Source organism: Python bivittatus, unplaced genomic scaffold (assembly GCF_059951505.1).
Source record: "Python bivittatus isolate LINGU-HERP-01145 unplaced genomic scaffold, Pbiv_v1 ctg000410_np1212, whole genome shotgun sequence".
Taxonomy (NCBI): domain Eukaryota; kingdom Metazoa; phylum Chordata; class Lepidosauria; order Squamata; family Pythonidae; genus Python; species Python bivittatus.
This window is the reverse complement of record NW_028277067.1, coordinates 4,226,081-4,248,486: the sequence shown is the minus strand read 5'-3', so window position 1 is coordinate 4,248,486 and position 22,406 is coordinate 4,226,081. Positions and strand designations below refer to the sequence as shown.

The 22,406-nt window shown below is 39.0% G+C and overlaps 1 protein-coding gene across 3 annotated transcripts in view; it reads left to right on the top strand.

Moving 5' to 3' along the window:
- KANSL1 (KAT8 regulatory NSL complex subunit 1) overlaps window positions 1-22,406 on the top strand; it is a 136,676-nt gene that overhangs the window by 65,142 nt on the left and 49,128 nt on the right. For all 3 annotated transcript variants that reach the window (XM_025177636.2, XM_025177634.2, XM_007422380.4), the window contains exon 3: window positions 21,447-21,588. In XM_025177636.2, the coding sequence (XP_025033404.1) occupies window positions 21,447-21,588 (142 nt within the window). The remainder of the gene's footprint in view (window positions 1-21,446; window positions 21,589-22,406) is intronic.

Here is a 22,406-nt window from a genome sequence, read left to right as displayed (position 1 = left end):
TTAGTTGCAGCTGTTCAAGGTTTAATATATTTTTCCTAGTCTCCATATATGCTGTGTTGGAGGATTGAACCTGGTATCTACTTTAGGAAAAGCTGTGTACTCTGCTATAAACTCTGGCCCATGGTCACCTTGTTCATACTTGCTTTAAATGGGAAGGTAAGAACTAAAGATAGTAGCCTCCTCAGTCCCTGTGATGCATCCTATGGCTTATCCCTCTTGCCACATAATGTTTGTAGCTCACAAGAACTCATACTGTAATAAATGTTTAACTCTTATGAGAGAGTGTCAACAAGCATGTAGACAGGTGACCCAATAGACATTACACCCTTAGATTTTCAAAAAGCCTTTGACAAAGTCTCTCAGAAAGTGCTCCTGAGAAAACTGAGTTGTCATGGAATAAGAGGACTAGGAGTTTCATAGATTGACAACTGGTAAAAAAGGAAGCTGGGAATAGAAATAAATGGGCAATTTTCAAACTGATGAGTTGTCTGAAGTGGGGCTCCCCAGAGAACAGTGTTTGTTGATATTGCCATTTTTAAACTTATATATAATAAACCTGGAGATAGGACTGAGCAGTAAGTAGCCATGTTTGCTGATGATACCAAACTGATCAGGATAATAAAAGTTTAAAAAGGAGATGTTTGTGGAGTACAGGTGGTCCTTGGGTTTCACCCACTTGTTCAGCAACTGTTCAAACTTACAATGGCGCTTGGAGTTCCAACTGTTGCAGCATCCCTGCAATCATGTGCTTGCAATTACGACATTGCAGTGAGCCACAGTCACCTACAGTGTTCCCTGCTGGCTCCCCACAAACAAAATTAACGGGAAAGCCAGCAGGAGGTCGGAAGTTGTAGTCACATAAGGTCCTTGTTTAAATACTGCAACCAGGGCTGCCAGAACTGCTGTCGCTAAGTGACATGGTCACGTTCTGTCATGCTTTACGACTGCATCACTCAGCGATGGCAGTTCCGGTCCCAATTGCCGTCGTAAACTGAGGACTACCTAATTCTCCAAAGTTGGTGAATGGCGTCAACATGGTATATTCAGTTCATTGTAAACCAGTATAACATAATATGTGTTGGCACAAAAATTCTAATCTTCATTAATGCAGAGATTGATTAGGAAAGGGATCTTGGAAATGAAAATGTTAACCCAATGTACAGCTGCTGTAACAGAAACAAATTCCATACTTGGAATCATTAGGAAGGAAGCTGAAAATAGAACTGCCACTATAGTAATGCCCTGATACAAATATATGATGAACCCATACTTGGAGAATTGTTTACAGTTCTGGTCATTGCACCTGAAAAGGCAAATTACAGGACTAGAAAAGGTGCCAGAAAGGGCAACCAAGTTGATTGGGTGTGGGGTGGGATGGGGTGGAGCAGCTCTACTACAAGAAAACACTATAGCAGTTGGGACTCTAGCTTGGAATGAGAGAGTGTAAGGGGAGGCATGATAGAGTTACATAAAATCTTGCATACAGAGACAATAGAGAGAGTGAAGAGTGCTGGTTTTTCATCTTGCCTATTTTGCTAGAACTTGAAGTCATCTAATGAAACTACATGCAGGGAGATTCAGGAGGAATCTGAATTTCCAAGAGGAGGAAATAATTTTTCACACAGCTTCTAACTGTGGCAATGGGAGCCAGTTTGGATAGTTTTAGAAGAGGACTGGGCTACTAATATTGTTGTTTTTTTAAATTTAATTTTATTTGTAGACTGCCCCACTCCTAAACAATTCTGGATGGCTTACAATTAAAAACAATCCAAAATATAAAAACACAACTGATTGAAAGAGCAAGGATACTAAAATGAAACCAAACAGACCTCACTATTACTTCCTGGGTCATAGACAGCATGCCTTATATATGTCTTTTGTGAAGTGGCAGTGGAAGGGAGATACTACCCTCCATTCCAGGCTTGTGAGTTTTCCAAATACATCTAGTCAGCCACGACAAAACAGAATACTGAATTAGATGGTCTGATCCAGAAGGACTGTTCTTATATCCTTACATTCTTTAAAGCTGCCATAAAATTCCTAGTTGTGGTTAAAGTTTTTAATGGTAGTTCCTATTATGGAAATTATCTCTGAAGATACAGTAAAATCAAAACCTGCTTGTTTCTACAGACATTGTAAGAGTGCTTTGTTCAAGCTGGCTTTAATGTCTGGAATGTATGACTGGTTGAACAGATGTGAGCAGCATATTTTTGTACATTCCACTTTTGTTATGAAAGCATTTGCAATGGCCAGAATAAATTTCAAACCCCAATAAATGTTTGTTAAACACTAGTTTCTTTCATTTATTGAAGTTGTGAAAGGACTTGCAAGGAACCACACTCAATATTGGAACTGGGGCTGGATCTTAAGGCCAAAAGCTGGGTAAATGACCAGAAAATTACAGGAAATGGGAACAGTTACAGACATATCTTATGTTGGCATCTGGAATTTAACTAATATGCCAAAGCTGCTGACCAGTGCAATAATTTTTCTTTCATTTTACACCTAAAGGATAGCAAGCTGAATATACGTATGGTCTGTCCTTTCCAACAAGAAGTAATGTTTATTTCAAAGCAAAATGGCCCTTATTCCCAAATCAGTTATTTCTTCCATAACTGAAATAACATACGTGGCCATCTAAAGGGATTTACCATTTTATAGTTACATAATCAACAGGGGTACATTTGCTACATCCATGTAGCAAATATGTATGTCTGCATTGGGGAGCCAGTGCACATAAATTTCTATATATTCATGATTCCAATAATGAGAAAATCTGTGTAGATGGACAATTTAAGCATATAGTTTTCTTCATTACAAACATTCATATTCATTTATGGTTGGGAATTCTGGCTGTTAAATTGCAATTGTCTGGAAAGTGCTGGACTAGAAAAAATGTGCTATAGGTTGTCTGTCTCCCTTTGTAGTTTTCCTGTTTTTGTGATCCAGTTACAGGTGTTTGTATTTTGTATTGGAAATAGAGGTCAGAATGGAATTTTGTTAGCATAGCAGCCATCACACTGTGTCCTTATCTGAGTTGATGGAGGTGATCTTGGGATTTGGTATTAAGGTTATCTCAAGCAAGAAGTTGTTGTACACTTTCAAACACTCTTAGATGGGACTTCCTATTCAGGTTATTTCAGTTTGTTTTCCAGCCTGGCTTTAGATAAATAATAAAAACAAAAGATAAAATCCTGCCTTAGTGTCCTAGTTGTTAACCTGTGTTAACCTATGTTAGGAGATGGATGGGGGAAATACGTCTGTATTTCCTGGTTCTCTAGGTGGTTTTGAGTGCTGCTGTCTGTGGTATCCTGGTTAGGTGATCTAGTTGTGGGCATTATTTGTCAGTTGGCCCATTTTTACCTGGAGGGCAGATTCATAAAACCTTTGCTTGAGCTGTGCTACTCAGCATGAATTGTTGGCATTTATGTCATGGAGCCTCATGAAATCCCAGCTTGTATGTATTTAGAATTACCAGTTCATAGAGACAAGGTCTTTGAGCTTCTGATGGAAAACTAGGACTTATATCCAGTAAATAAAATTAATAAGTAAACATTTTATCATCATTATTCCATTCTTTTCTTATGTCTGATAGAAGCATTTGGGATCAGTAAAGAACTGGATGAGGGTCTGTAAACTAAAGCTTAATCTAGGAGAGATGGAGGTAATGTTGGACTACATCTGTTGAGGGTGGTTGCATTCAGCCTGTTTTAGGTGAGATCTCACCCTCTAAAAATCAAATATCCTGTTTAACAGGTGCTCAATCAGCTTTTGTAATTGATAATTTCATCTTTGTGACATGACTACTTTCTAACAGCTGTGTCTGCTCCTGGACAGGATAGTACAGTTACAATTATCTGTGCTTCAGTAGCTTTTACGTTAGACTATTGTTGTATCTTTTAAATATGGTTCCCTTTGAAGATTGCTTAGGAACAGCAGTGCATTCAAATTACAGCTGCTAGGCTGCTATGTGGGATTATGTGGTGGAAATCTCCCTTGCATATGTTTGAATTGCGCTCCAGAGTAATAAAAAGTAAAAGTTGTTTAAAGCCCTGGTGTTTGCTCTTTTAAAGGATCTGTACTGTTTGAGAGAACGTATAGGGTAGCTTACGTGAGCAGGAGCTGCCTATATCCTTGATCTCCAGTTTTTTCTGGCTGCTCTGCCATCCCAGTAGGTGGTAACTTTGAAGGAACTCTGTGTGATTGTGCTGCCCTGTTGATGGAATGCTTTCCCAAAGGAGACATGTTTGGTGTCTGCTGTGGTTGTGTGTGTATGTCTGCGCATGTGTGCCTGGCTTGTTTTATTTTTCCTAGCTGCAGATGACTCAGCACTTTTCAGGGAGAATGGAGTTGTACAAGGAAACAATCAGGCTTTGGAGCAAAACACTTGTAACTCTTTATAATTTTTGGTCTTGTAGCCGTTTAGAATATAAGTCAGATAACACAAATCATAGTTTTGAAACATTATGAATGGTTGGCAGCAGGTGGAATAGGCTATAGTTTTCTGAAAAGGAGTGGTCTTTTTTTCCCCAGAGAACTGCAGACTGCTTTTTTCTCTTCCCCATCTCCTACAAATCCCTGTGTACATCTGAATGTGCAGTTTATGTCATAACTAAGTATTTATCTGTTCCCTATAATATTGTGTTTAGGGGAGTGATTTGATCCTTCTTCAGAAAGTTTATAATAGTAAACAAATAGATGGCTGTACTGTTCAGAGTGCAGATTAACAGTTGCACAGTTGAGGTAGTCTTTTAGCATTAGGTGATACTAAACTCTGTGTGTGTGTGTGTGAGAGGGAGAGAGAGAGAAGAGAGAGAGAGAGAAGAGAGAGAGAGAGAACGAACACGAGAACAAAATTAAATTTTCCCGCTGCAGAGGAAAGTTGTCATAGCAGGTAAAAGCATGTTAGCTAACTTTGGCTGCTCTCAGAAAAATTAAGCAGAGGTCCTTCTAGTACTTGGATAGGAGACCACTGGGAAATCCAAGAGCTGAAGATTGGTTTGAAAATATATCCCAGAAGAAGGCACTGACAAACCACTTCCATAAAATTGCCAGGAATACAACAGAGGTTTCTCTGTAATTACCAGCAGTCAGAATTGATGAGAGGAAAATGTTGCCTTTAGAGGAAAGCTGCAGAATACCTTGATGCAGAACTGCCTGTAATAAAGTGTGTTGTGGTTCCAGTAGTCAGCTTCAATTCCCATGGGTCCAAGACAATTGATATGGTTGCCCATGTAGATATGCTAGTGCATAGTCCAGCACATTGGACATTGAGGAAGACTATGCAAATACATGTTTGCATGGCTCTTGATTTTGGTTCCTGGTTCTCTGAATCTTTCATGTTTCCAGTCACTTCCAAAAATTGCAGATTCTTGGTCAGGAAGTCATCTCAGAGTATAACAAATTATTTACTATGTAGTTTATAAATAATGACAGTTGCCTATTCCTAACCGTGCTGCTGTTTCCCAAAAACAGAGAATCTTGCTGTGTTTGTTCAGTTAGGGAAATACAGGTAGTCCTTGACTTACAGTAATTCATTCAGCAACCATTTGAAGTTACGAACATGCTGAAAAAATTGACTTACGACCAGTGCCTGAAGTTATGGCACCCCACGGTCACGTGATCAAAATTCGGGCACTTGGCAGCCCACCCATACTTATAGCTGCAGGGGTGCTTCAATTCCCTCACCTGTCTATCTCCCCCCATCTATGCCCTCTTGGCCCCCTGTTGCCCTGTGTTCTGCCACCCCAGCTGACCTTTGCCGTCTTCTTGCTCCAAAAAGCCCCTTTGCAAAAAGCTGCTGGAATGCAGCACGCCAAAACTCCCCTTTGCAAAAAGCTCCTGGGCAGGGCTGGGGTTGGCTTTGCACTGCAGAAAAAACACCCTTTCTTCCCTCCCTCTCCTCTTTATTTTTCTGGGGCAGACTGGTCCTTCTTCTCGGAAAGGCAGATAGACCAGGCCAGCCTTAGCCCTCTGGAGCTAAAGTTTTTGGTGTGTTTCCCCCCCAAAGCCAAAAGTAGCACCTGAGCAGCAGCATGCCAAAACACCCCTTTGGAAAAGGCTCCTGGGCGGGGCTGGGCTAGGCTTTTTAGCTTTTTTTTTTTTCCCCACAGCATGAAGCAAAAGCCCAGCCCTGCCCCACCCAGGACCATTTTGCAAAGGGGCATTTTGGCACACTGTGCTCCAGGAGCTTTTTGGAAAGGGGCTTTTTGGAGCAAGAAGACAGCAAAGGTCAGCTGGGGTGGCGGAGTGCAGGGCGGCAGGGGTCTCCAAGTGCAGGGTGGTGAGGGTGACTGTGGCTGGGACTTTGCTGGGGCGGCTATGGCCTCATGGGCGTGGCTAGCAGCTCCAGAGCTGTGTGGTTCTGGGGCTGCTTGCCACCCCGCAAGGCAGGGTGCAAGGCGGCCAGATGGGCAGGGAGATAGATGGGGGGAGTTGGTGGCAGTCCATTATCTTACTGAGGCTCAGGGCTGGGAGACACCAAGCGTGGAATAACAATAAACCCATTACATGTCAACACAAAAAACCCTAACCCTAAAACTGAATTACTCTCTGAAAATGCATGTATTTATACCTAAAACTACTACCATAGAAAATTACTCACTTAATGACTCATGATTCTTGGTTAATGACAGCAGCCAGGACTGCTGGGATTGCTGTCGCTAAGCAATGCGGTCATCTGACATCTTGCTTTAAGTCCGCATTGCTTAGTGATGGAAATTCTGGTCCCAATTGTGGTCTTAAGTCAAGGACTACGTGTACTGTGGGAAGTGATACAGCTATTAGCCTATACATCACATTAATTTCCATAACTATCTGAAGCTAGCCTCCCCAAGTTCTGGATTTAAGTAGGAAGAGGAACTGCGTTTTCAGTTTCTAGAGCAGTGAGTCTCAAGGTGTGGTCTGCAGACCCTTGGGGGTCATTGATCCTTTCAGGAGGTCCAAGTGGTCAAAGCTATGTTTTATAACAATACTAAGACATTAGTTGCCTGTCATTCTCTCATGAATGTGTTGTTGAATTTTCCAGAGGGTGTATGACGTGTGATAACATCATTTTGATGGCTAATGGTATGTGTGTTTGTGTTTTCTAGAATTTTCTATGGTAGTTTTAGGTATAAATACATGCATTTTCAGAGAGTAATTCAGTTTTAGGGTTAGGGTTTTTTGTGTTGACATAAATATTTTAACATTTCCTCAGTTTTAATTTCTAATACAGTAAATATCAAAAGGTATAACTCACATAAACAAAAGCCCTTTGGGGCGCTCAGTAATTTTTAAGAATGTAAAGGGATCCTGAGAACTGCTATTATAAGTGTGTATATCCTCTGATCTGGCTTTCAGTGCTGACTTGCTGAAAGTGAAACTTCAAAGAAGGGTAGTGGAGACTCAGCATGGTAATATCAACCTGCTTTGAACATTCACTAAATATAATTTAATTGGCAGAACGAAATTAGTCACATGCTTATGTGGGAGTTGCCTGTATCATTCAGTGGAGAAATGAATATGCAAGAAGGTGATATGTTACAGAGCTTTAAGTTGCTTCCTGCCAGTCAAGCCATGCTTTATATAAGAGAAATAATATGGGTAAATATTTTCAAGTTAAGTTTGCATGTGTTTTAAAGCTTGCACCTAATACATTGAATGTGGCATTAATGCTGGCTTGGTAAACCACTGAACAAATAATGCCTTCAGAGGCATATGAGTGGAGAATTCAGTTGTACAAATTGTTCAGTTCAGTTTCTTCACAAGCAGAAATGTTATAATCTGCTACTGATCCCCTCCTCCTTCTCCTTCTCCTCCTTCTCCTTCTCCCCCCCTCCTTCTCCTTCTCCCCCCCCCTCCTCCTTTTGGCTAGAGGTAATTGCTTGCTTGGTTTACCTATGGGGTCTAGACCAAATTATTTGGTTGTGATGGCAGAGAGGACAGCTTTGGACCAAGTGTTTATATTATGCCAAAGAATCCAAATTAAAAGCTGTATTGGCCTCATTGAAAGCAGGATCTGGTACAAATGTAAGCTCCAATTGTTTAGTATATAGTATGTTAAAATCCTTTTCCTCTTCCCCCTTCACTTTTCCTACCTTTGTGAATGTTAGATAAATCAGTGACCTGAGATTGTTGTGACTACTACAAGCAATCCTGATTATTTGCAGGTTCCGTATTTGCAAATTTGCTTATTTTCAAAAATGTTTTTGTAACCCCAAAACCAGGACTTACAGCGCTGTCACGCTTATTCACAGACATGTGGAGTGGCAAACGTTGGAATCGCCCAACGGGTATGCTCCCAGTTGAAATTTTAGTATTCACTAATTTGGTGTTCACAGCATTTTCACAGAACGTAACTACCACAGATAATGAGAATTGCCTATATATACTGTAAGTAGATATTGATTCTAACTGAACTGGTTTTTTAAAATTTATTTTCAGGTAATTAGTAATAATAACTTGCAAATCCCAAGGTGTTAGTATCAAATTTTTAAGAGCCAGCTATAAGAGTTTTCCCCAACTGATGCTCTCAAGTGCATTCTAATACTATTCTTGTAATCGGTAGCTGGCATGGTGTTGCATGCTTACTGGCATTTATTGAAATGTGATTCAGTGCATCTAGAGGATACTGGGTTCTTTCCTGATGAGTTAGATAACAACTCCATTCCCATTATAATGTGGTGGTAGAGTACTGAGAGTGTTTACCAGCTCCTCTCCCATTTGTATTGCTGTATTTGGAAAAATACACAAGCAAAACCTTTTCCAGTTTCTGATTATGAATAAGACAGACATTAGGACCCAGTTCTTGAAATGTTTTGGACTCTGATCTGGAGGGGGGCTTTTTCGATAGCTCAGTAGTATTCAGCATATGTTTCCGTCACTGCTGGGTGGGTGGGAGGTGTCTTAAACATTTGTCTCCCTAGATGGTTATTCAGTTATACACTTAGTTTTAAAAATCTGGAGTCTTGGTTTCAAAGTTAATCAGATGCTGTCAGCAAAAAGTGCAAGTGAGATCTCCCATTGCTTCTGCTTAATGTTATCTCTTTGGCTATTTGCTCATGCAGAGGGGAATGCTGGATATATTTTATTTACTCAAGGCTGCTTGCTGGTAATGTGTACATAAGCATGTTACTAAAAACAGGGTTGATACCTGCCATGGACTTCTATGAGGTACACTTCTCTTTGCAAAGTAATTGGTTGTCTTGGTTCTGAAATGAGACAGGCTCAAGGAATGGTTTCAGAAGGATAGAATAAGGGAAACAGTTGTCTCCACACCTTTCCCCCTGCTTGCAGTCTCAACATCTATGTCTATATATTGAAAGTGTTGCACAGTTACAGAAAGAGCACACAATGATGAGGCTTTTAAAAAAAATATCCAAAAATTCAGAGATGTGTGCTATATTGGTTAGAGGAATCTCTCTGGACCTGTGAATGAGAGATCCTCAAACAATGTCTTTATAGTCAATTCCACTGTTGGTTTCTTCTTAAAAAGACTGTCCTGTAGACTAGGATAGTCTTCCCCAACTCTGAGTCCCTCCAGATGTTTACTTTACAAACATTTTAGGGCTGAGGATAGCAGTAGAGGAAAACATCCTGAGGCTGTTTAGGGATGGCTAAACTGAGGGGATATACATATATACACAGAGAGACACAGAAATAGTTAAATCATTACCATTTTCTTTCTATTCCTAAATTTCACAGGATACTGGAAGGCTATCAATGAGACATAACAGTTTTATCCAACAGTAGCCTTTGGATTTTTCTTTTTTCTTTTCTTTTTCTTTTCTTTGATGTGGGATTGTTTTTTGCTCCTTTGGTCAGCTGCTGTTCATATTGTAGGTTTTGAGGAAGGGGGGATTAATTGGAAATTTCCCCTCCCTCTGCTCTAGTCTTAAAAGCAGCTGAAGCAGAATGGGAGCGTCATAGATAGTATCTCTGCCTGGCTTCTTGGTATGGCTGTGTTAACTATACTGCAGTAGCTGGGAGAATCATGTTGCAATAACAGAGCTCCTGGTGATATGATTTTTCCATTGGTGTTGGCTGGACTGAAAAATCACACAAGCAGTTAGAGCTTGTCCAACCCAAATGGATTTTCCCTTTTTCTAACCCTTCATAGTATCTAATAATGCTTTATTCCTTTGTCAGCAAGTATTGAATCCCTAGGGTTTTATTTTTATGATAAAAAGGGGGACTTTAGTGCAGAAAGCAGTTAAGAAGAGGAAGGCTTAGGAGTGTATCTGAGTTTGTACAGATGGCCTCTCCCCTCCCCTCCCCTCCCCCCCCCCCACCCCACCGAATTTGGAGTCAAAGAGGTGTGGCTTTCAGGTACATTTTAACTTTTTGCAGTCTGTGTTGGTGGTAAATGTTTGAGGTTTTCTAATCCCCAAATCTTTCTTTTCTGCACTGTTCCCCATACTCTCCATATTCCCCATGGGTACATGTTATTGCTTCTTTGAGTAGCTAATGTATCTTGTCCTCATCTTCCTAGAGGTAATAGTTTGTGGATTATTTGTGGGGTCATTTATTTAATTATATTTCCATAAAATGCTTGTGGTAAGTTGCAGTAATATAATTTATAATCATATGCTTGTAAAAACAAAAATCTATTGAATGAAAAACAAAAATAAGTCCAAGCAACCACAATTAAATTCCCTTGGACTTTTAATCAGCCTAAATGACTTCCTAAAAAGCTAGTTTTTGGCTGCATACTAGGAGACCAACAGTGAGGTAAACTTACAGACCAATTTAGAAGGGTATTTCATAAACTGGAAAGTTTTTGCCACAAGAGAGGAAGCTAACTGAGCTTCTCTAAACAGAATTCCACAACTGAGACACAACTACAGAAAAGCTTTTTCTCTCATCTAAATTGACCACCTTCCCCCCAGGGGCTTCTGCAAGGGAAATAAAAAAAAAGCAAGGAGCAAGGTCTTGATTGCAATGCCATGGCTGCCAATTTGCCTGTTTTAGTGCCTCCGCTGTGACCGCTGCCATTTCTCCACTGTATTTAGGACACAGAGATACTCCTATATTAAAAGAGAATGAGTTATCCTCGACCTAAGGCTGAAAAGATTATCACCCAATATTTTGAGTTACTCTCAGAAACAAATAATGAGGTATTGTGTACCCAACAGTCTATAAGCAGTGGACACATCTATCCTCAGCCTGTTATTCTCTGGGTAACAGTGTCTCATTTCTAACTAGTACATGGTCTTCTAACACAGGTGGAGGGCACATATTTCAGAGATGATCAGGTCAGTGGATTTAGAACTCCTAATTCCAGAGAAACCCAGAATTAAAAAAAACAAACTGTAGAGCTATTAGAAAACAAATCAGACCTGTTGATCCAAAGTAAAAAAGTGGATCCAAGTAAAATAAAAATCCATTAAATTGTTAGGATACTAAATGTATCATATAAGGTTCCCATAGGTGTGTTTGGCCAAGTCTAGATTCTGGATGCAGTTTGCATATAATGACATATATTGATGTCTGGAATGAGAGTTGTTGAAGTGTTAGACATCACATATCCCTTTACTGGTATTTGTAGTGAATGCTGAACATCCGTTTTTCACGAAGAGATGTTGAAGGAAAAGATAGAAGGGCCTTTACTGTCTTTGAAAGTGCCCCAAGAATCCCTTCAGGTTGTTGAGGGAACAGTTTTCTTTAGAATGACGGTGAGCTTTCTTAACTGGGCTTTCCTTTTACTACCAAAGCTGCTTCAAATTGTACACTGTAAGGAATAGTGCTACTTAGTTCTGATTCCTGAGATGTCCGGACACCGTTGATCTTAAGGAGTTAACCTAGAAATTGATTTCTCATATATGGCTTTTTTCCCTACTGGCTCATTTTCATTTGAAGATTTGGAAAAGCAGGGAATATACACATTCCTCTTAAACATCTTCTTAAGACAGAAGTCTTAGATGCTGCCACTGCTGCTTCTCCTTTGTTTCTCCCCCCACCATGCTGATATTAAGCCTCTGTAGGTTTTTAAACTATCATTAACACTTTTCTGTCTAGTCCAGAGACATATGAATCTAATGGTGCTTCAGAGGAGTGGGGGAAGAAAGAAAGAATCCCTGTTCCCCCCTGCTCCATCCCTTAACAAAAGGAAGTAATGCATGTTCATCCTATTTAGCTTGCCTGGCTGCTGCAGTATTTATAACTCTTAGAGGCTGAGCTCATACATTCCAGTCAATGCTGGCACCTCCTCCTCCTCCTCCTCCTCCTCCTCCTTCTCAGCCTAGTTATTCCCTTTATTCTTTTCCTTTATCCTCCCGTTCTCTGTAAATAAATAAAGGGCTGAGACCTTCCCAGCATACATTTGTTTATTTCCTTTCTCTGCCTCCCTCCTTCCCCCTTCCTGTGATGCGACATTGGTCTACAGAGGAAGGTGGAGAGAGGCCTCAGTCACCACCATCCCCTGTATGCATGTGCATGCAGCTTCCTTTTCACAAGCGCCATCTGCTTAGATTTACAGGAGGTTGTCCTTGTCAGTCAAGGAGCCTGTAGTGCTGGCTTGGCAAGTGCCCACAGATGTGGGTGTGATGAAAGTGTCCCTGGCATTTGGTTGTGCCTCCTTGGCCTTCTACTGTCCTACAGCAGTCTGCATTCTAAGCACATTAAGCCGGATTGGCTGCATTTGTTCTTTCTCAGGGTCCAACGAAGAAAACCTGGTTGTGAGAAAAGATCGCTGCATAAAATCTGATCTGCGCTCAGCTGCAGCAAGTTTATGGTTTGTGGCTGAAGATGTGAGAGAATAACACACCTTTTTTGGAATGTGATCCATACTGGAAGTATAAGAAGGGATCACTTTTGTTTTTAATCAAGATCTCTAATAGATTTGCAAACTCTGGAAGTATTTGGTTCTGTTTTGCTTTTGCCTGTTTTCTCTGTTCTATAGATGTTGTAGCACACCCACATCCTGAAATTTAAAACTTCAGAGGCCCTGACAGCAAATATGTATGATGCGGGCAGTTTTTTCCACCTCTGTCTTTTTAATTTTTTTCCATTATCCTGACGTTACAGGAGAAACTCTGTTTTCATAGAAAGCATTTTAAAATGTCCAGGCAAAAGGGGTAGTATCCTTTACATATAACTAAGTTATTGTGGTGTAAAACTGATCGATCTCCTATGCACACATCCACATATGTATTCTCCTTCAGTAAAACAAATTATCATTCAATTCCTTGCTTAATGGACATTACCAAAGCAACTAGAAATCTTGAATTCATTCATACCAGTTAGACTGACAGAAGTTTTACAATTTTTTAATAAGTATTTGGAGTGTGATTACTCAGTAGTAGTAACCAGGAAGTTTTAATTAGATAACTGAGTTGTGAGGGGTAGATGTACTTAGCTACATTCTGAACATATTTTCTTATTGAGAGTTAGATATATGCAGAAGCGTTTATTAGCTTCTCCAGAGAGAGTACTCTTGGTGCTTCCTTGTATATGTATAGTATGTACTGTTGTACAAAATAACACAGTTTAATATATATACAGACACATGCATGCATGATTACTTGGTGTATAACATGGATCCATTTAGGTGTACAAAAATGTGACAGCTAACATTTGTCATTTTAATGAATAAAAACTGTCAAGTTTTCATGTGCTGACTCCATGCTGGTAGGCCCTAAGGGTGTGTATGTGTGTATGTAAAACAGATAAATTTTTCCCCTATGGTTTTTCTTGACAGCTATGCAAAAACAGTGCAGAGTGAAGCAGAGTTTTATCATAACATAACATAACAAATACTTTTTCTTGCGCCACATAGTATTTAAATAGTAATTTGAATCTCTGATAGATTTTCTATACTTCCAGTTTAATTCAAAACATGCTTATTTTGAAGTAAGCTTCCTTTGAGGTTAGAGAGATATGCTTCCTGGTTAGTATGTTTAGGATTAAAAACTCTTCCTCTCTGAATAATGAGCATTGCAGGATAATTTTTCCTTCTCTCTCTACTCTCTGCTTGGTCAAAGGAACCTGCTGAGGGATAATAGTAACTCATTTTCAGAATGATTACTCTTGAGGTGGAATTACAATAAAAATGGTTTTCCATTTATCACTACTGCCCATATGATTTTTAAAACAGTGTTGAGGTCTTCTCTTAACTCCTTTTTAGATTATTTCAGTGATTCTTTTTCCTTAAAGGATTGATTGCTTACTGTTCAACAAGAAGTACTAAACTGTTAAGACCATTTCCCCCAATCTGGTTTCTTCCAGATGCGTGGAAACAGCAACTTCAAAAATAGTTTTTTGCATTTGTAATGCAAATGCCCAATGCAGAGTGGGTTTTGGGCCAAGTTAGTTGAAAGTTCTAGGAACTGTGATTCTAGAGTCTATCAGGTTGGAGAAGACTGTGATAGAAATACCATCCAGATTTATGGACCAGCTCCCAGAATTTTCAGCAATAGTCAGGCTAGCTGGGAACTGTGAAAGTTGAAGTTAACACACCTTAGTCTGGGAATTTTCCATCTTTACTCCTGGATGGGATGGCACTTCCTCATTCAGGAGTGGTATGCAACTTGAATGTCATCTTGGACTCACACCTCCTGCCTGAAGAGCAGGTGGCAGCTGTGGTCCAGAGGGCCTTTACATAGCTCCATATGGGGCTCCAGCTGCTGTCCTCCCTGGATTGGGTGGCCCTCCAGACAGTTACTCATGCCCTTGTCACTTCATGGGTCAACTATCGCAATGCACTCTATATGGAGATGCCTTTGAAGGACACCCAGAAGCTTCAAATGGTCCAGAATGCAGCCGCACAAGCAGTGATGGGCTTACCTTGGCATGCTCACATGATACCTCTGCCATGACATAGGGCCCAGTTATCTGAGCGACCACCTAACTCCCATGGTTGCTGTCTGGCCAGTATGATCCAACAGTGGGCATGCTCCAGATCCCTTCATTTAAACAATGTCATCTCTTGAGATCCAGAAATGTGCCTTCTCTATAGTGGCACCATCCTTCTGGAATGAGGTTCCCTGGAGGTCCAGATAACTTCCACCTTTGATGGCATTCCAGAATGCCTTGAAAATCTGGCTGTTTTTCCAGGCCTTGGGGTAGGGTGGATGGGAGATGCCCCGCCCCCAATTTGAGATGTTATCTGGATTGCCATTTTGTAACTATCTTTCAGTTCTTTTTTGGATTACTTTTTATTGTATTTCAGTTTATTCATTTTTATGTTCTGTCTTTGTGAGCCACTCAAAGTTGGTTGGAATCGAGCAACATCAAAATTGAATAAATTATAACAGCAACATATTTGCAGAGCATCCAGTTTGGAAAGGGCTATTGTTTAGATTATTATTATTTGTCTAGATTATTGTATGTATTGTTATTCTTGAAGAGAAGAAAATGGGAAGAATAAGTCTAGAACAAGAGTTGGATGCATTGCTCTTGTTTTTATGGTTTTTATTGTTTTCCGGTTGTTATTGTTGTGAGCCATACAAATCGAATGAATGAGAGAGAGAGAGATTGAGGCTGAGATGGATTTGGTCCTACCTGCTTAATGAGTCCTTTATTTTAAATACTGAAAAAATGTCATGCTATACTTTTTTTAGACAACCTTGTGATAGCTTTCTAAGGTGGTTTGTATTAGTTGCAAATTATACCTGGGACCCATGATTGAGAGATGCAGTCATATCTAAGTCCACCTATGAATTATTGGCTTAACTTTATGCTAGCCTTCTTCTAACTCATGCCTCCTGACAGGATTAGATTCCAACTGTCAATATGGTGATGGCAATTACAGTCCAGTACACTTGAGGATTCAGGGTTGGAAAAGTTAGTTTGCAGTCTTACAGTGCCATCTCCATATCTCTTCCTGTTTTCTTCCCACTGCTCCTGACTAGCCGTTGGCTCCCTGGCAGCTGTTGGCAAGTATTGTAGATAAACACATTTTTACAGAGTTTCCCCCTCTTTCCTATTAATGAAGATTCAGTGAAGTTATGTAAAATGAACAATTACTTTAGACTAGGCCTGTACCACATATGGTCTGTGGGCCACATGTGCCCTGCTAAGCAGCCTTGTGTGACCTACTGGCATTTTTTAAAAAGTCAAATTTGCCATTTTCACCCCAAAGGATGTGCTGCAAAGCACCTCCAACTGCTTCCAGGCTTCCCCACCAGCAACTCCAGCAGTGCCCCTGCACCACTAGCCACCAAACACCCCTGATTGGCATGCCAGGTATTCTTTTATGGCCTGCAATGATTTTTAATTTATCAGTGTGACCCTTTCCCCTCTACAAATTATGCAGATTGAAGGGGAAGGTAAAGAAGGGTTTAAAAATGGATCTTCAGGTTTTTGAGGGAGCTGAGATAAATTTTCAACAATAATGGTCTAAAAACAAAGTGATATTTACAAAGACTTTTAGTGTGGCTGGCACAACTAACAGGTGGCTTCATCAAATGAGGAAGTGAGGCCTAGAGAGAATGGTGGTAGTTGAAACCTTTTGGAAACTTAATTGAAAAATATTAATTCTATTGTAAAATAATTGGTGGGGAACTTAGTGGGATAAAAATAGCATTTAGGAAAGTTGGTAAAGTATGCTGAAGAGAAAAATGATTATAATTCAGAACTGATACTAAAAAGGGAAAGCTACTAATTTTCACTGTTCTTTATAAGATTATTAAAATGTAATCTTTTGTATGCTTTTAAGAAAGTTAAGGAAATTTGCAAGAGTTTTTCTTCTAGATTGCACGTTCTAACTTTTTCAGAAGGTGGAAGTGGAGCTTCATGGAATTCTTGCCAGTTTAGAATCTTTAATATTCAGTAGATACGTAGGATAGATTCTTGTTACTTTCCTTAGGATCTGTGCTTTCCCAGAGCATTGCTCCAGAACTTTCTATTCTTGTCTGTTTCTAGCTTAATTCTAGTTCTGTGTGCAAAAGTGAAAAACTATGTGTCCCAGTGTATTCAGTCAGAAAAATTTAAAAGTGGTAAATGGGGACCTTTGATTTACTTCAGAGCTTCCTATGAAGTTATGTCTGCTTTTGTATGTGAAATGTCTCATTGCTCCTTATTTCTAATATTTATGGGGTGCCCTATAACTGAGTCTCTAGAGTACTTTAGATGAATATTATAAAGAACCAGTTAAAATTCATAAATAAAACAAAAACAGTGGAATGTAAGAGTGGCATAAAAAATGTATGCCACAAGTAAAATAGCTTAATCACTGATTTTAGAAATCTTGGAAATGTCTTTCCTTGGCAGCAAAAGTGTACCACATGATAGTCAGACAAGCTTCTCTGGGAAGGTCATTTCTAGCTAACACTCACCTGGGTGGGGCGACCTACCTGTGCAATTGCCTTTAGGAAGATATTGAAGGTTTAGGTTAGTACCTGTGAAGACAGGAATTTGGTGCTTGGCTTGGTTTAGTACTATTCTGCATAACATTATAGCTATTACAATACTTTTCAGGCTGCTCTAAAAATACCAGAACTTCAAAATATAAATCAAGGGGTTATCAGATATATATTGTGACCTAGATAGAGAATCTTTAAAAAAAAAAAAAAAAGCAGGTGAGAAAATAGCTCCCTTGGCATTTGATACTTCATGTTCCTGGCCACTGTTACATAATTCTTTTACATGTTTCTCTATGCTTTATAAACTTTTTTTATATTGCTGGAAATGCATGGTATAATAAGCATTATATAATTTAAATACACTTTCAAAAGTGTTTGAGGGAGGTTCAAAAACTATAGAAAATTGCCACTTTGAAAAATGTATACAAGTGTTCTACTTTCAGAAGAAATACATCAGATTCTTCAATGTTGCCCTTGTATGCTTCCTCTATATAATATGTAGTACTACAGGAAGTTGTTACATCCCCACACCCCCAAGCATTTCCTTTTAGGGGAGTTTTGGGTTCAGTCTCTATATGCAATATGATGAAGTAGTACATTATTCAAGTAGTAGAATGGATGTTTCCACTTTAAAAATGCAGATTGGGTAGATTTTAATGATGTATGATACTTAATTAGAAAAATAATATTTACAGTGTAGAACAAAACCACCATCATCCCAGCACATTAGGAAGAGAGGGATATGCTTCTATATGTTATTTTTCTACAAGAAGGCTTTTGTTTTTAAACATGGGGAAACGTTCAAAAACAATTTCTCATTTGTAATCTGTTCATTCTAGAGAGAGCCAGTTTGGTTTAGTAGGTTAAAGCACCGGACTAGAAACCGGGAGACTGTGAGTTCTAGTCCCACCTTAGGCCCAAAACCAGCTGGATGACCTTGGACCAGTCGTTTTCTCTCTGCCCTAGGAAGAAGGCAGTGGCAAACCACTTCTGAAAATCTTGCCAAGAAAACTGCAGGGACTCATCCAGGCAGTGGCCAGGAGTCAACACTGACTCAAACCCCCCCCCCCCTTCTACAGCCGCAGGATTCTTTAGCATTTACTTTCCAGTGCCGGGCTTTAGAAAAGAGTGCTACAAAAAAATTGTTCAGATGCTGTGGAGAAATCCAACTGGGATTCAGTATTATGAATGCTTGAGTAAGAAATATTCCTGCTGCTCTAGTGTGGTAGAATTGATTTTCAAATATTTACTGCTTAGGAATTCTACAGAATTCTGGCTTACCATTAATGAATAGCATGTTAGAACATGATGGGTGATAATTTCTGGTTGGCTTCTGTTGCCAGTAAAAACAGTAAACAGACAATGCTCTTTTCATGCTGTATTTACTGTGACATGCAAACCAGGAACTCTAGCTTGATTCCTTCTCATCAGGCCAGAATTAAAAGTCATGGATTGTTTTTTTACTTCTGATTCTGACTTGTTTGGGAATGATAAAACCAGAGATTGTCTTTTGTGTTTCATTGGTAAAGCACGAACTGAGATCCAGCAGTTTGTTTAATTATTCCTCCTGGTTTATTGATGGTAAAGCCAGAACTCTGAAATCAGTAAATTCTGGTTTACTCTGCTGTGAGCAACTTGAAGCTCTAGCTAGCATTTTAATGGTTTACTCACTTCTTTCATCATCTCCACATCTGTATTAAGTGTGCCTATAGTTGTAGTTTCTAGCCTGTGTTAGTTGAAATCAGTGCTGTTTGTACAAAAATTCTGTTTCTAATACAGCAAAATTCTAATGAAGAGGAAACTAAGTTAGTGCTAGAGTATATGTTTTATGTTTCTGAGGCCCTGGTTTGTCTTTAGCACTTTCAGTTCAAGGGGCTCTGAACAAGTGATGACTCTGAAATGCAAGTTGAAATATTAGTCTAGGCCAGCAATTATTTTGATTAGTATAGCAGAATTCAATATTCTTGTAAGGAGAGAAGGAATAAACTAGAGTAAATAAACAAGAATCTATCAGGCAGCAATTTTGAAATATTGCCATAGCATTTTGAAATTAGCATAGTAGTTAAAAGAGAATTTGTATTGGATATTTTAAAAAAAAAACTTTTTTTGGTGAAAAAAACTATAGTTTGATGTGCAGTACCTTTATATTTGTACTTTTTCACACCATTTGGAAGTTACATTTTCTGTGTCCCTTTTCTGAAGACAATTTTTGAGGAGAGCTAATTATTAGCATATTTGCAAATGACTTAAGTTTTTTTTTTAATCCGAAAGCTAAACTTTAGGCTTAATCAACATAAATTTGTCTGGATCACAAGGATTAAGGGCAGTTCACTTCATTCTATTTTGATCAAATCTCATTTGGAATACTATGCCTTGGTCTGGGTGCCTTAATGTGAAGGATTGAGACAAATCTGAAAGTGTCCAGAGAGAGAGGTCATCAGATATATATTGCGATGTAGAAAAGAAGTTGTGGTTGTTTAGTCAGGCAAAGAAATTATTAAGAAGCAATATTGTAAACATTCTCACGAATTTGAATGATTGACAAAGGTGCTGAGTAATATTTTCAGTTATTCCATTGTTGATGATCTAAACTAATGGGTTCAGATTAAAAGAGGGGATTTTCACAATAAAACTTCTTGATAGTCCAACTAATACTATAAAACTGACCTTTGAAGATCCTTCAAACTCTGATACTAATGAGTGAAACTACACCATATGTTTATGTGTGATATATACTAAAGGGTGGAGAATATATGTGCGTAGTTAGATAGGAAATGAAAAAGACGGTGAGATTGGTGCTAGTCTGCAGTTTTTGTGAATAAACATTTTTGCTCAGTATTCAGTCTCTTGTTTCCAGAATTTGTTTTTCAGTGGATGTATAAGAATATATGGGCAGAAAATGTATGAATCAGAAAAAATCAAATTATTCTCCCCTTAATTTTTCATAGGAATTTCTTTTCCTGTAAATTACTCTTGATGGTACTGTTTCCTTAGGGGAATTTTTCATAGGAGATCCTAAAGTAGACCTTTGATTAATTTATTCAGGAATCAGAATACTATATCATTAATATGTCAGAATCTGTACCTTGCTGAGTCATTGGAGAAAAGAATGTGGAAGTTGAAGTATAAATAATTTCTGCATACTGAAAAACTTGGATTACTCTTTCTGATATGTTCATAAACTGTTCTGTGAAAACTTCCCCAATTTCCCTAGATATTTATTTGAGCCCATTAGCTATCTAGTTCCTTTTTTCTGCCATCTTTATAACACATGGACACCCATATCTCTTATTGCTGTTTTTATTATTCCAGCCAATCACTGATTATGTAGCCAAGTGGGATGGTACTGTGTAGCTAATTAGATGTATATTTATGATACCAGGACAGAAAATATAGTCCTACACTGAATGGAGTTGAGGAGGCATGCTGTGAATACTTCTTTGCCTCTGTTGGTTATGCTACATTTTGTAATAGTGATGTGGGAAAATATCAACAAGAAGGTCCCCCATCATTTTTATCAGCTGCTTTCAGTGTGATGTCTTTTAAAAAAAATTATTTACACAAAAGGCCAAGGGCATTTTAGAGCAGTATTAGCATAGTTTCTAAGACTTGCATAGTAAAAATATCCCTGTGATATTATGAGGCCTTATTTGGAGTCGTGTTCTGTATTTCCAGTTTGGAAATTTCCATTCCATTTTGGAGGAGAGATACAGGGTTGGTAAAGAGTCTAGAAGATAAATTGTTTTAGAGAAGGCTGAAAGGACACAAGGACAACATGATGACATTTCTATTGGGAATTTTATCAAAACAACTATAGATTTAATTTATTTAAGAATATTTATAGGAAATAGGAAAGTCTCCTAATATTTTAAAAGTTTATAAATGGAATAAATAACTTGCAAAATTTAGAGACCTATGAAAAAGGTTGAGCAAATGTGTCACAAGTGCTTTAGTCAGATATAATCAAGTAGAAATCTAGATTCTCTTCCCTGTTGGATTCTTTGCAGATTTTTTATTCCAACTTTGTAGAATTGAGTATTTATTACACCCTCCCCCCCTTTTTTAATGCTACTAAAAGAGGCAAAGTAGTCAGGGCGGGTGGTTCTTGAATTGGGCAGCATGTGTTCAGTCATCTGTACAGAATGCTCATTTCTCTCTTTCCAGGAGGCGACGATCAGAATGGCGGTGGGCAGCAGACAGAGCTGCTATTGTCAGTCGCTGGAACTGGCTTCAAGCTCACGTCTCAGATTTAGAGTACCGAATCCGACAGCAAACAGATATATACAAGCAAATTCGAGCCAACAAGGTAAGAAAGCAAAAGTTACTTCTTTTGGAACTTTATCCTTTATTACAGTTCTGCAAATACCTTCATATGTGTTTTGCATTGCATATATTGGGGGGGGGGAGGCAGAATTTTATGGCTTCATCTTGCTAGCATTTTTGTCACCAGGTATAACTACGTGAATGTACATTTTAGCAGAAGTTGCAGACTTCTTGGTGGTTTATCTTTATTAGGACCTCCAGTTTGCCAGGCCTTCAGGTTCTCCAGAATTACACTGTGTGCACAATTATTAGGCAAGTGAGTATTTTGACCATATCATTTTTATGCATATTTTCCACCTCCAAGCTGTACAAACCTGAATGCTTATTGGATATAAGCATATCAGGTGATGTGTATTTGTGTAATGAGGGAAGGTGTGGCCTAAGGAGATCAACACCCTATATCAAGGTGTGCATAATTATTAGGCAGCTTCTTTTCCTCAGGCAAAATGGGCCAAAAAAGAGATTTAACTGACTCTGAAAAGTCAAAAATTGTAAAAAGTCTTTCAGAGGGATGCAGCACTCTTGAAATTGCTAAGATATTGGGGCATGACCACAGAACCATCAAATGTTTTGTTGCAAATAGTCAACAGGGTCGCAAGAAACGTGTTGAGACAAAAAGACGTAAATTAACTGCCAAAGATTTGAGAAGAATCAAACGTGAAGCTACCAGGAACCCATTATCCTCCAGTGCTGTCATATTCCAGAACTGCAACCTACCTGGAGTGCCCAGAAGTACAAGGTGTTCAGTGCTCAGAGACATGGCCAAGGTAAGGAAGGCTGAAACTCAATCACCACTGAACA